This window comes from Toxorhynchites rutilus, chromosome 2, assembly GCF_029784135.1.
Source record: "Toxorhynchites rutilus septentrionalis strain SRP chromosome 2, ASM2978413v1, whole genome shotgun sequence".
In the NCBI taxonomy this organism is placed as follows: domain Eukaryota; kingdom Metazoa; phylum Arthropoda; class Insecta; order Diptera; family Culicidae; genus Toxorhynchites; species Toxorhynchites rutilus.
This window is the reverse complement of record NC_073745.1, coordinates 100,033,544-100,047,322: the sequence shown is the minus strand read 5'-3', so window position 1 is coordinate 100,047,322 and position 13,779 is coordinate 100,033,544. Positions and strand designations below refer to the sequence as shown.

The window sequence follows — 13,779 nt, the reverse complement described above, 5'->3', positions numbered from 1 at the left end:
GTTCGAGACTCAATTGGATGCATCCAGCATATCACTCCAATCCAACTGCAATCAGCTGATTTCGTTCACTCTTCTCTCTAATAAAACATCGTTTGTAGCTGTCCATCTGTATATTCATTTAGACGTTCAATTTAAGTCATACAATTCCACAACGAGAACAATTTTTCACAATATACTACATTTTTCACAATATACTACATTTAACTACATTTCAATTCACAATACTAAAACTATTAACAACATTTAACATTGAATTACATGAACCTTCAAGCGATCAACGCTTATTCTCTGCGTATACATTGTACATGAAAATCATTCCTCCATTGTCCAATCCCAACTGCGATCGCTCCGCTGGAGTACACTTTCACAGTGCGCGATGCTCCTGTTAGGCCTTATTCTCACTGCAGCGGGGTGTCAGCGTGGCTTGGGCGGGGCGTGTGACGCTTACGATTAATCGTGTGTGTTAGTCGCAAACAGTATCGGTCACTGCCGGGAATGTGGGACTTTGACAGCGGAAAATAACTCTCGTCGTCCAGCACGAACGACGTCCCGCGATAATTCTTCGTCATCGTCAGATTTCACGATCGCTATCTGCTCGTCCGTGTACTCTGGGGACCTTGTCTGCTTCCGACAGACGATGCCCTCCTGCTTGAGGGTTCTCTGGATGTAGGACTGAGAGCAGCGAAATTTTCGCGTGGCGTCACGCAAATTCGTACTGTCCTTATTGTCGAACAGATTTTTCAGATATTTCTTCTTCTTCGTTGTGATCTTCTCCGGACGGCCACTAACGATCTTCCGTTCGACGTTCCGGGATGCCAAGATCCGGTAAACAGTGCTCACCGGCATAGGCAAGTGGTCTACTGTAATCTTTTTTCCTCGACTTTCACGCGTTTCGAAGAAGCGTACAACGCGCTCGTGGAGTGCTTGTTGTTTCGACGCCATCTTTGATCGTACTGACAGCACCCGAGCGAAAAGATAGCAGCGACTCGTTTCAAGGGAGCCCAGAGAGTACCCTTTTTACAGAAAAATATTGAAAGCATTTCCCTTTTTTATCGAACACCCGTTATTTCGAACCTTTTATGGGTTGCGAACTCACTAACATTTCTGAAAAATCGAATTCTATCCTCTGGTAATATCCACATGGGTGGACACTCCCTACACTATAATCAGAAAGTACCGGAAATATCTAAATTAAAAAAATAGAGTTAATATTCCCTGGTAGGCCGACGAAGGGATGGCCATTAGTTCCCACGTCGCACTCTCTTTGATCTCCTCGATCGACTGAAATTCCACGAAGTGGCAACTTCAACTTGGGGAACAAAAAAAGTCGCACGGGTTTTTGCAGGCTCGATTATATAAGTTTTAAGGAACCTAATTCTTAACTATATTTCAATAACTATATATAAACAGTTTTCTTAACTCTATGGTTAATAAAGTTTGAAGCTAGCGATTGACTAGAAACGTCCAGCATTGGCCAACAGAAGAGGTATTGTGTTCCATCAGGACAACGCAAGGCCACACAATTCCGAGAGCTTAAGTTTGGATGTTTTAATTCAATCCACCATATAGTTCGGTTATCACCTTTTTCTCGCCTTGGAAAATTTCCAGAATGATAAGAAATTGGGATCAAGAGAAGATTGTAAAAATCTATCGCTATGGTTTTTTGCTATTAAGGATCAAGACCTCTACGATAGAGACATTAAGAAGCTACCTTTAGAAAGGCAACAAAACGACCAAATGGGACAATCCGAAGCATATTAAAAATATAATTTCACCCAAAAATAATAGTTTACTTTTTCCCCAACCTAATATTTTTTTCTGGAAAATGATATGATATAAGTGTTGACGATCACACTCAATTCTTAAATCTATTCGTATATCTATAGTTTCTTTACATTTTGATTTATTCTACTGTTTATAGCAAGGGAAGAAAAGGAGGGTATAAGGATATAATGACAATCAGATACGAATATCGATAGCTCCAAGAAAAACATATATTTGGAACATGTAATCAAGGTCTAACCGAGCCAACACATCTCTCACCAGCACATTGGGTTAGTATAGTCTCTCAATGGCGGTTCTAATGTTGGTATATAATGAATCACAAGACTAAAAATGAGGTGCAAACAAAAAAACAATATTTCAGCATGAAAACTATATTCAATTATTCAAAAATTCATCATTAAATTTTTATAATACAGTCAACTCTCCCTAACTCGATATCCAAGGGAACCATCGAGATAGGGAGGTATAGAGATACAGAATTTTTTTTTCATATTTTTTATGCCATAAATTGCAAATATATTATATTAGGGTAAGTGTCCCAATTATGGTATGAATTTGATTTTTTGATCCATCCCCTTAAAGAAAAACTTAAAGAAAACACTTCTCACATGAAAAAAAATGTTTTTTTTCAGAATCTCTCAGGAGGTGATAGCCGGTTAAATTTGACGAAAAAATCATTCTATGTAAGCCGATTCTGTTGCTTTCATCTGAAAGATGAGAAAATTTAGTAAAGAATATAGTAGTGGAATATCTAAATTAGTTGATTCGAATAACATTTTGGAAGTGGAAAATTTAAAAGGTAGTAATTTTTATTGTGAAATTATTAATTTTATCTCAAAAATTCATACTAAACTTGATTGCTTCTATCAATCAAGTGCTCCCGTGGCCGAGTGGTTAGTGTTAAACCTAACATGCCAGGGGTTCGGGTTCGATTCCCGTTCTGGTCGGGGGAATTTTTCTTCAAAGAAATTTCCTCCGTCTTGCACTGTGGTCACGCGTATCCTAGAGCCACTCAGAATGCATCCAATGCGTGTTATTTGTCATAGGAATCTCAACCAAATACTAATAAAAATAACGCAAGTAATACTACGTTGAGGCGGCGAAGTTCCTCTAGGAACGTTAGTGCCATTTAAGATGAAGAAGAAGTTCTATCAATCAAGTTAAAGTTCTCTAACCACTCTACAATTTGTTCTTTGATACCCAACTTCTATCTCTCTTAATTTCGCTGCAATATTAATATGAATATGGTTAAAATTCAAGCAAAATCTTCAAAAATTGCGATCTTTAACGCACTGTACTTATAAAAGCCACTTAAATTTTACTTTAACGTTGAAAGGTTACATTTTTTCTTGAAATAAGTCATATTTGAATTATAAAAAAAAACCTTTTATTCAAACTGTATATAATCGTGTCCAAAATTGTATGTAATCGAATCATATATAATCGAGTCCGACCTGTATAAGGAACTAGGTTAACAAGGAAAATATTGATTAAGAATGTTATTTAAACTAAATCGTAACGATCACGCAGGAACAGTTCAATCACATAGGAATGTTCAAACAGTTTCACATGTACATTTTCAGTTGATTTTAATATTTCGGACATATTCTTCAGGTTTGATTTAACGTTCGAAGGTGTAATTCCGACCCAATGATCTGAACCTTCCTGAATATTCTCCAACTCGATAGGACTACTATTTTCAGCGTTTTCCTCAGATTTTTCAACACTTTCCAGTATATCGGTATCCGGCATCAGATCACAGCAAATCACGTCTTGGTCCTTTTCGCACTAATCATTCAAGAACATTGAGCAATCGAACGGTACTGTACTGTCGACATCAGCCAGCTGCCGACGCATTAATTCTACCGTAATCATCCTTGAAGGAAAATTATTGAACTTTTCTGAAGCAATTTTAAATAGTCTCAGATTGAACCTTATTGATCTTAAAAGGGGATGTCCACATACCACGTGGACAGAAAAAGCACAGTTTTAGACTCCCCCCTTCCCCTCCGTGGACAAGCGTGGACATTTTCATACCCCTACCCCCTTTGTCCACGTGGACATTTTTCCTTTTTAAATGAAAATAATTGAGTAAATAACTGTTTTGCGCCTAAATTCCATTTTAATTCAATTTAAGTTGTTTTTATTTCAAATTTTACTTGCTGTACCCTGTACCTGCTTTGTTGTGGCCCATTGTTCTTGTATGGTAGATAAATGAGTGGCATAACAAAGAACATGTTTCTTGTGAGTTTAATTTTGAAACATCTGTGAGTATACAATATTTTTTTGTTTTTCCATTATCAGGGAAAATATAAAGGCTATTTGGTTTGCTAACACGGAAACACGCAATATAAAGTTAACCAGATGAGGAACAATCCGCATCTGAATATAAACTACACAACTTTGAAGATTGGTCTTGAGTTTTGCTAATTGAGATTGCAAGCTCCAATCGAATAGAAATAAATGGATTTAAAATCATTTTCAAATGTATAGTTCACGATTTTCTAAACAAAAAAAAAGTGTTGATATCACATAGACGCCAGTCATAATCCAGTCAACTTGAGTATTTCGCTTTCATTTGATTCATATGGAATTCCAGTAGAACCTTTTACTACAGAAACATTCTCAATCGAATGAACAGTTATCCTTTCATTTTGGATTATGAATATTTAATGACATAACGATTGCACAACAAATCGAAGGGGAAATATGGAAACTATAAAATGTTCTACACAAGATCCAGTTATTGCTTTGACAAATGCATTGTTTCATTTGTCAATTGCATTGTTACAGTGTTACAGTGTTAAGTGCGATTCACATGAAATAATTCACATAAAGGGTGTGTCACATCAAATTGCATCACGGAAAAAACGCTGTAGAAATTCGCCCAGTAGACCGATCCTTTTGAAAATTTTAGACAGTAAAATAAAAACTATTAAACAACTTTTGGCATTTTCTTTTTATTCATACTTCGAGCCCAAGCCCGTATGCTCGCACCTTCCTCTTTACCTCGTCCATAAGGTTCTGTACAACGTCAGGTTGTAGTTTTTTTTAACAGGAATCCATTTTCTCTTGAAGTCCGCCTCCGATTTGACAACTTTTGGGTTCTTCCGGAGAGCCTGCTTCATAATCGCCCAATATTTCTCTATTGGGCGAAGCTCCGGCGCGTTGGGCGGGTTCATTTCCTTTGGCACGAAGGTGACCCCGTTGGCTTCGTACCACTCCAACACGTCCTTTGAATAGTGGCACGAAGCGAGATCCGGCCAGAAGATGGTCGGGCCCTCGTGCTGCTCCAATAGTGGTAGTAAGCGCTTCTGTAGGCACTCCTTAAGGTAAACCTGCCCGTTTACCGTGCCGGTCATCACGAAGGGGGCGCTCCGCTTTCCACAAGAGCTGATCGCTTGCCACACCATGTACTTTTTGGCGAACTTGGATAGTTTCTGCTTGCGAATCTCCTCCGGAACGCTGAATTTGTTCTCTGCGGAGAAGAACAACAGGCCCGGCAGCTGACGAAAGTCCGCTTTGACGTAGGTTTCGTCGTCCATTACCAGGCAATGCGGCTTCGTCAGCATTTCGGTGTACAGCTTCCAGGCTCGCGTCTTCCCCACCTTGTTTTGCCTTTCGTTGCGGTTAGGAGCCTTCTGAACCTTGTATGTACGCAGGCCCTCCCGCTGCTTGGTCCGCTGGACGAATGAACTTGACAAATTCAGCTTATTGGCGACATCCCGGACCGAACTTCTCGGATCACGTCTAAACTGCTTAACTACTCGCTTGTGATCTTTTTCACTGACGGAGCATCCATTTTTGCCGTTCTTCACCTTCCGGTCGATGGTTAGGTTCTCGAAGTATCGTTTTAGTACTCTGCTGACCGTGGATTGGACGATTCCCAGCATCTTACCGATGTCCCGATGTGACAACTCCGGATTCTCGAAATGAGTGCACAGGATTAATTCACGACGCTCTTTTTCGTTCGACGACATTTTTCCAAATTTACGAAAAATTGACAGTGAAGCATGGCCAACGTGATCTATACACTCTTATCTGATTATAAGCGAAAGCTGAAGATATAATTCCTAAAAATTAAATTTCTACAGCGTTTTTTCCGTGATGCAATTTGATGTGACACACCCTTTAAAACGTCACGTTGCGTCAATTATTCTTCCAAGCAGTTCTTATGAAAACATTCACATACACCGGCAACGGCAACTTCGACTTGCCGTTGCTGGTGTATGTAAATGCTTCAATAGTAATTGCATGGAAGAATAATTAACGCAACATGACGTGACGGAACTTGAACGTGACGTGGATGTTGTATGTGAATAGCGCTTTACTCAACATTTTAAATGAAACAAATCTTTGCCCACTCCGGAATATGATTGATCACAGTAAATGACGATTCATCTTCACTCTGGATTTCCGATTCACCTTTAAGTGCGATTCACATACAACATCCTCGTCACGTTCACGTCACGTCGCGTCACGTTACGTCAATTATTCACCCATGCAATTCTTATGGAATCATTCACATACACCAGCAACGGCAAGTCGAATTTTCCGTTGCCGATGTATGTGAATGCTTTCATAAGAATTGCATGGGAGAATAATTGACGCAATATGACGTGACGGAACGTGAACGTGACGTGGATGTTGAATGTGAATCGCACTTTAGTCGGTAGCGCAAGTCAAAACCTTTTCGCCATAGTTCGAAGAATTTTCAGAGGGTATTGAAGGCGTTTTAAAATATTTTATTATTTTTCAAATCCTATTCTGCATTGAGTGTCTAGATGACTTTCAAAGTGCTTGCGGGGAAAAATGACATCAGACAACTTATGATACATTGATTCCCAACTATGGAATTAAGCTCAAATCTCAACTGTGAAAGTTGAATTTTTCTTGAGACTCATTTTTTTGTCTAAATTGACCCCAATTCTCAATTACGCTTAGAAGAATTTAATTGCATTCATTTGAAAGATGAGAAAATTTTCTGCTGTGGAACATTTTAAATAGTAAAAGATAACAATAGGAATAACATTGTTGTGTCGAGGAAGGAATCGTAGAAGGGTTGGAGAGCTTTAATTTTGTTGATAGAAACAATCAAGTTTATTTTTATAATATTTATAAAAAAAATATGAAAACCCTTGAAAAACGACAAATTTTAAGTATTTTTTATCTTCTAAAAGCTACTTCAATCCATCAATTCAAATGTTTTACAACTGCATTATATGCGAAATTTTCTGAAAAAAATAGAATACTGGGTCAACTGATTCAAGTTTGACGACTAGTGGTACATGGATCATTTCACGCAAATGTAAATATTTATTCCTAGAAATTGACGGAATTCCAATACTTTGAAAAATTGTGCCTTTTCGAGAAAAGTACAGGAAAACCTTTTTTTGTGCGGTTGCGATAGTATTATTTGTGCGATTAGTTTGTGTGATTCAAGACCCGATGTCATAATAGAATCGCACAAACGAGGAACCACACAAAAAGGGACCGCACAAAAACAGGTTTGCCTGTAATGCGAGAAAATTGATGAAAAAAACATATGTGTAATATCATGAAAACCTAACCATTATGGAATCGTTTATTTTTTATAGGTTTGAGCTATGAACGTCTATACACAGCCCGCAACTATAAAAGCATAGGATCATACAAAATAGCTCTGTCGCTCACAGTTTCCATGAGTTATTTTCAGAATATAGATTTCAGTGAAGAAGTTCAATGATATCAGTAAAAATATATGAAGCACTCTCAGGCAGCTAAATCCGTTTATTGAAAAATACGGAGTACTCAGGATGGGCGAAAAGTTTTAAAATTCTTGAATTCATGGATCAGTTTTTATTTAATTTAGAACGTATCGATGATTATATTTGAAAAAATATTTATTTTTCGTGTCCACGTGGACATAGTCTATACCCCCTCCCCCCTATCCATGGACAAGCGTGGACATTTTCCATACTTGAAAATAAATTCCTCGATGACACGAACACTTTGTCTTCATTTTCAAGAGCAATTGAAATTGTGGAGACACGCTCGAATTGATTAGCCCCTCGCACCAAGTATACACGTACACACATACCATCATATATTTTAGGCAGTTAGTTTTTCAGACTGAGAAGTTTCAGTTAGCTTCCATCAGTCGACGCTAGAACAAGAGAATAAAGAATCGTAATTAAAATAAACGTTTTTCCTCACTCGCGACTCGAATCCCACAAAATTATAGTTAATAACGAACAAAAACATGTATGCGAAAACCAATCAAGTTAAGGATGTGAAAATCCATGGAAAAATGAATCATGTAAGGCAGGCATCGAGTTATGGAAAGAAGGGTGCTTGTAAAATCAAAGGTGCCATGAAATTCATCGAGATGGAGAAAATATCGAGTTACAGAACATCGAGTAAGGGAGAGTTGACTGTATATACGAATCTTCCACGTGCACCAATGCATGCAGCGAATGACGATTGTCCCAAACGGGAAAACACGTGCTTTACTTTATTCTACTTTTTTATGCGAAATACCATTCTTCAATGAAGCTTCATGCAAATTTATACCCAGTTCAATTTCTTGCTTTTCTACTGTATAAAGAGCCTCATTATTTCAATTTTCAAATTTGGTTTATTCGAGCAAGGAGCTAATGGACTCCATACAATGCGACGGCCTAGGCGGTGTTTTCTCCCATTGCTGCACGTGACTTGGGGATTTAACTCTATGTGAATCACTAACTACTGTACCCTCCGGCTCAGGTTGCGGCTTTTCCAATGGAAGCGGTGACAAACCTATTTCAGATTCGTAGTCCGAATGGTCGCTCACATCCGTCTCCATGGGATCACTTTCGGTTGTCGACTCATCTCTTTCCTGATCCTGATCCGAAGCACTGTACTCGAATTCTGTGTCCTGTAAAACCGCTGCCGAAAGCGAAAGTTTTTTCGATTCTTTGCGCCTGCGATGGGTTCTATGCTCTGAGTTGAACGCATCAAACGATTCATCAACCTGTACGTGCATTTCTGCTTCCGGTTTTCTGTTTTTCATACTGCGTTCGATGAAATCGAGCATTCGCTCTACCTTCTGATTGCCGTTACGTTTTATCCCGGACAAATTGGTAGAACCCGACTTCCTAAGCGTATGATTGGTTTGCAGCGGTTTTATTTGACCTACTTTTTGTACACTGTCATGGTTGCTTCGCCGCGACTGTTTCACTCTCTTATGAGACGACAGATTTTTCAATTTCGCTTTCGGCGGAGGAGTCGCATCAGTGCCGGGGAGTTTCGGAATTTTGAAAACACCGTCAGTGTTATTGGTTCCGCTCCTTTGGAACATTTGCAAGCATCGCTTCAGTTGACGACCAGTATGGGTTATTTCTTTACTAGAAACCGTTGATACCGCACTTGTGGATATCGTCTTCGTTGCCGGGGATGTTTCACCAAGGTCCAGTAGAATATCGTCGATGAAACCCGTATCGAAATCCTTCACCAAATTTTGGTAACTAAGCGTCGGACTATCAAAAATATTAATTTCTTTTTTGTCAGCCGTTTTTGCCGAATCGTTGTGCGTTTTCTCTGGCGAGAAAAAATCCAAACTGAAATCATCCAACGAACCTCCATCCGTCAAGAATGTTGAATTTAGATTTTTTCTTGGCGATGATGCATTCGTGAATGTTGGACCGAAATCAGACAGGGTAGGCAACGTATGCTCAGCTAGCGATTTATAGTAATACACCGTCTGATCGGTGTAGTTCTTAAACTTAAAATTGCGAAAAGGATACATACAACATGCTGCTTCGCATTTAAAGATTGCCTCCTGCAAATTAACGTAGATGTAGCGAACGGTACTCTCACGATTCTGAGACAAACATTTCGGACATGGTATTGTTTCCTCCTGCAGAATGAAATTGTTCTAAATTTCGCAGATATGTTTGAAATAATACTCAACTTACCAAATTGGGATCCTCGTTGATGTAAATCTTGCGGACCTTTAGCTTGGGATATGATTCTCTATTTGCTACTAGTGTTTCAAACGTATTCATCGTTCAGTATAATTTACTAGTAGCGGAACACTCGATAACCGAATGAAACCATGAAATGCACCGAACTGATTTGAATGTAAACAAAACTGATAAGGCAAACTGTCATAATACCACCCTTCAGAAATTGTCGCATTTTTTCGAACACTTCGAACCAAGTGTTGCCAGAAGTTATTGATAAAAGACGTGTTAGCCGGCATAGAAGTTTAAGCAAAGTTCTTGAATGACTAACGTTCCAAGAGGCACTTCTGCCTCTTCGTTGAGGGTATTACTCACGTCATTTTTAATAATATAGTGATTTGGCTCCAATAAGATAGACCTGTAAATTGACACGAATAATTGGGCATTTGATCCTCTAATTGGACATTTTTGTAAACATCCTTTGTGTAAGTTTTCTACAACACGATACATTTTTAGGACTGTTTTCAACCATTTTCCAACTTTTTACTATGTATTTAGCGCACTTTTCTTATGGTTATTTGTAAGATTTTCAATTATTTTTCTGTTTTAACTTGTTTTCCACATTGAGTTTTTTTTTTATATGTCCAATTTCAGGACACAATTCCCTCTAATGCGACACTGAATGGTGTCTCGATATGTTCAATAAGAAGCAAATCACTGTACTTAATTGAGATTTCTTATGCTAAACTAGCTGACCCGTCAAACGTTGTTCTGCCATATAATTTATTTTTGGAGAATATTTTTTGGTTAGCAAAAATATATTTCAAGAGTGTTGGTATGTAATCGTTCAGATCTGTAAAATCGATCCAAATGACGATTTTCACTGCAAAACTTACATATGCGTACCTCTTATATCCGAATTTTCCCTTTTTATTATAAATATAACAAACTCAAACTCACAAAATATATGGATGACATATATGGGACAGATCTGATCATCCGTTCTCCTGTGATGATATTTTACACGTACGTGGGAAAAAAAATCGGAAATTTCGGTTGTTTTTTTATCAGAAATTGAAAAGTAAGAGTAATGTTCATGCATGAATGAGTATCGGTGCTTAGGACTTAAGAATAACTGGAAATATTCGAACCATCCTATGAATTGGTCAATAGATTGGTACGAAGCTACCCGGCTGTTTTCTCATATGTGTTTGCCTTTTGTCGTTCAAGCAATGAGAATCTGATAAAGGGCTCATGTTTAGCATAAGGGGAGAGACGGATGCTAGGAACTCTCCATATCTGGTCGAGTTGGATCCGACCCCCAACAATCGAATTTCCGAATTGTTTTGATGTTTAGTTTCCAAGCGAAGGTAGCCCAGCAAACATTAAATCGCATAACAAGCGTATATATAACATCATATGCCCTAAAGTTTGGTTGGCATATAATGCGCCTAACTGGCATATGCATGCAAAAGTGGAGGTCATATACATACATGGCAAATGCTTACCGAATTTGTTTGGATGAATATGCAACTTTGACCGGCTATAATAGCGATTATGTTGGAATTGAATTGCGATCTAATATGAATATATTTATGAATTGTCATAGCACCAAATACGACTTTTGCCATACTCATATACGATTTATTACAGACATAGAAAAAAAAAACAAATGGCGCAAAATATTTTCGTGAAATGTTTATTATAACCTCTCGAATCGCCATTTTTATATATGAGTATTTATGTTCGTAGAAATAATAATTGATTGATTGACTTATGTTGGGAGTGGAATATGAATGTTTAAAATGACGAAGATTGATGTTTGGTGGAAACTGCTCCGATGTGGGTTCGAACTCCAGTCGTCTGGATTATCATCCACCAGCTATTTCGCGCGGCTATCTGAAATTTAATTCAACAGCGGTTAAAACTTTCGAGTGCGTCAGCGTTTCATTGACATTTCAATATGATGTAATATGTTCTTTATTAGGATCTAATATGATTACTGTTTCATGATTTTCTTCAGCATGCAACACGATTTACTACAGTACTGAATCGATTTAAATTATACGCTTATACGACACATAAACTGCATCAGCGTAATATACGCATATGATGCGGATTAAATATATTTTACGACAATATACATCATAAAATTGATGCTTATTATACCGAATTGCGACTTAAATTGATAATGATATATAAAATCGATTTTTTACATGTTATGCGATTTCAAATATACACGATACATACTTTGATTGATATTATATGCGATTCTGATTTATTCGGATTTCTTGTAAGACTTGGCACGTGCAAAATTATACGATGCGTATATATAACATCATATGCCCTAAAGTTTGGTTGGCATATAATGCGCCTAACTGGCATATGCATGCAAAAGTGGAGGTCATATACATACATGGCAAATGCTTACCGAATTTGTTTGGATGAATATGCAACTTTGACCGGCTATAATAGCGATTATGTTGGAATTGAATTGCGATCTAATATGAATATATTTATGAATTGTCATAGCACCAAATACGACTTTTGCCATACTCATATACGATTTATTACAGACATAGAAAAAAAAACAAATGGCGCAAAATATTTTCGTGAAATGTTTATTATAACCTCTCGAATCGCCATTTTTATATATGAGTATTTATGTTCGTAGAAATAATAATTGATTGATTGACTTATGTTGGGAGTGGAATATGAATGTTTAAAATGACGAAGATTGATGTTTGGTGGAAACTGCTCCGATGTGGGTTCGAACTCCAGTCGTCTGGATTATCATCCACCAGCTATTTCGCGCGGCTATCTGAAATTTAATTCAACAGCGGTTAAAACTTTCGAGTGCATCAGCGTTTCATTGACATTTCAATATGATGTAATATGTTCTTTATTAGGATCTAATATGATTACTGTTTCATGATTTTCTTCAGCATGCAACACGATTTACTACAGTACTGAATCGATTTAAATTATACGCTTATACGACACATAAACTGCATCAGCGTAATATACGCATATGATTAAATATATTTTACGACAATATACATCATAAAATTGATGCTTATTATACCGAATTGCGACTTAAATTGATAATGATATATAAAATCGAATTTTTACATGTTATGCGATTTCAAATATACACGATACATACTTTGATTGATATTATATGCGATTCTGATTTATTCGGATTTCTTGTAAGACTTGGCACGTGCAAAATTATACGATTTAATGTTTGCTGGGAGTGCTCCATCGTTCACAACGTAAAAGAGTGCGTTTGATCTTAATTCCTTTTTTCCACTTTAAATAATGATCTCCGAAATATTTAATGAATGATGAATTGAAAATATTTGATTCCAATTCCACAAGGCACGTAGACTTTGAACTTTGTCTGGACGAAGCATTGTCCAAATGCACTATGTGCCCATTTTTGATTGGTCCATTTTGTGCTCCTCAAATCGTACCAACCAAAACGGGCAACCAGAGCAGCAGCAAAATACAATGAAGCACGATTGGAAAGGCAAAAGAAAAAAATGAACGAAACATTGGTCGCAATCTCACACATGCGTAATTCTAGAGCCAGCCAGTCAGCTTAAAAATCCCCGCTCCGCTGCCGTAACGATCATTCTCATCAAAACCGTACACACATCGTTTCGCATCACATCACATCAACAAACCAACACAAGCAGCCATGTCTGGACATGACAAAGGAGGAAAAGTGAAGGGAAAGGCAAAATCCCGCTCGAACCGTGTTAGACTGCAGTTCCCCGTAGGTGTATCCGCCAATTGCTTCGCAAGGGTAGCTAGGCCGAGCGCGTTAGTACCAGTGCACCAGTCCACCTAGTCGGCGTTATATAGTTTTGGCCGCCGGAGTGCTCGAGTTGGCTTGCAAAGCTGCTCACGACAATAAGAAAACCCGCCTACGGAACAGAGCACATTCGGTTCGGTGGCAACAACTAGTTTCAGCGAGTGGCAAACGCAATCGCAAAACGGCAGCAGGTAGAAAAAGGAAAAAGTTTGATTATACAGACTGCTTTGGTGGTAAAACCAGCCACCGTAA

General features: G+C 38.0%; 1 protein-coding gene across 1 annotated transcript; it reads right to left on the bottom strand.

Annotated features, from left to right (window-relative positions):
* Positions 1–8,334: 8,334 nt before the first annotated feature.
* On the bottom strand, positions 8,335–9,866 carry LOC129765102 (uncharacterized). Its single transcript, XM_055764972.1, has 2 exons — positions 9,720–9,866; positions 8,335–9,661 (listed from the first exon to the last, which is right to left on the bottom strand). Exons 1-2 carry the CDS (start codon positions 9,807–9,809, stop codon positions 8,402–8,404), a joined length of 1,350 nt encoding a protein of 449 aa, XP_055620947.1. The 5' UTR covers positions 9,810–9,866; the 3' UTR covers positions 8,335–8,401.
* Positions 9,867–13,779: the final 3,913 nt, after the last annotated feature.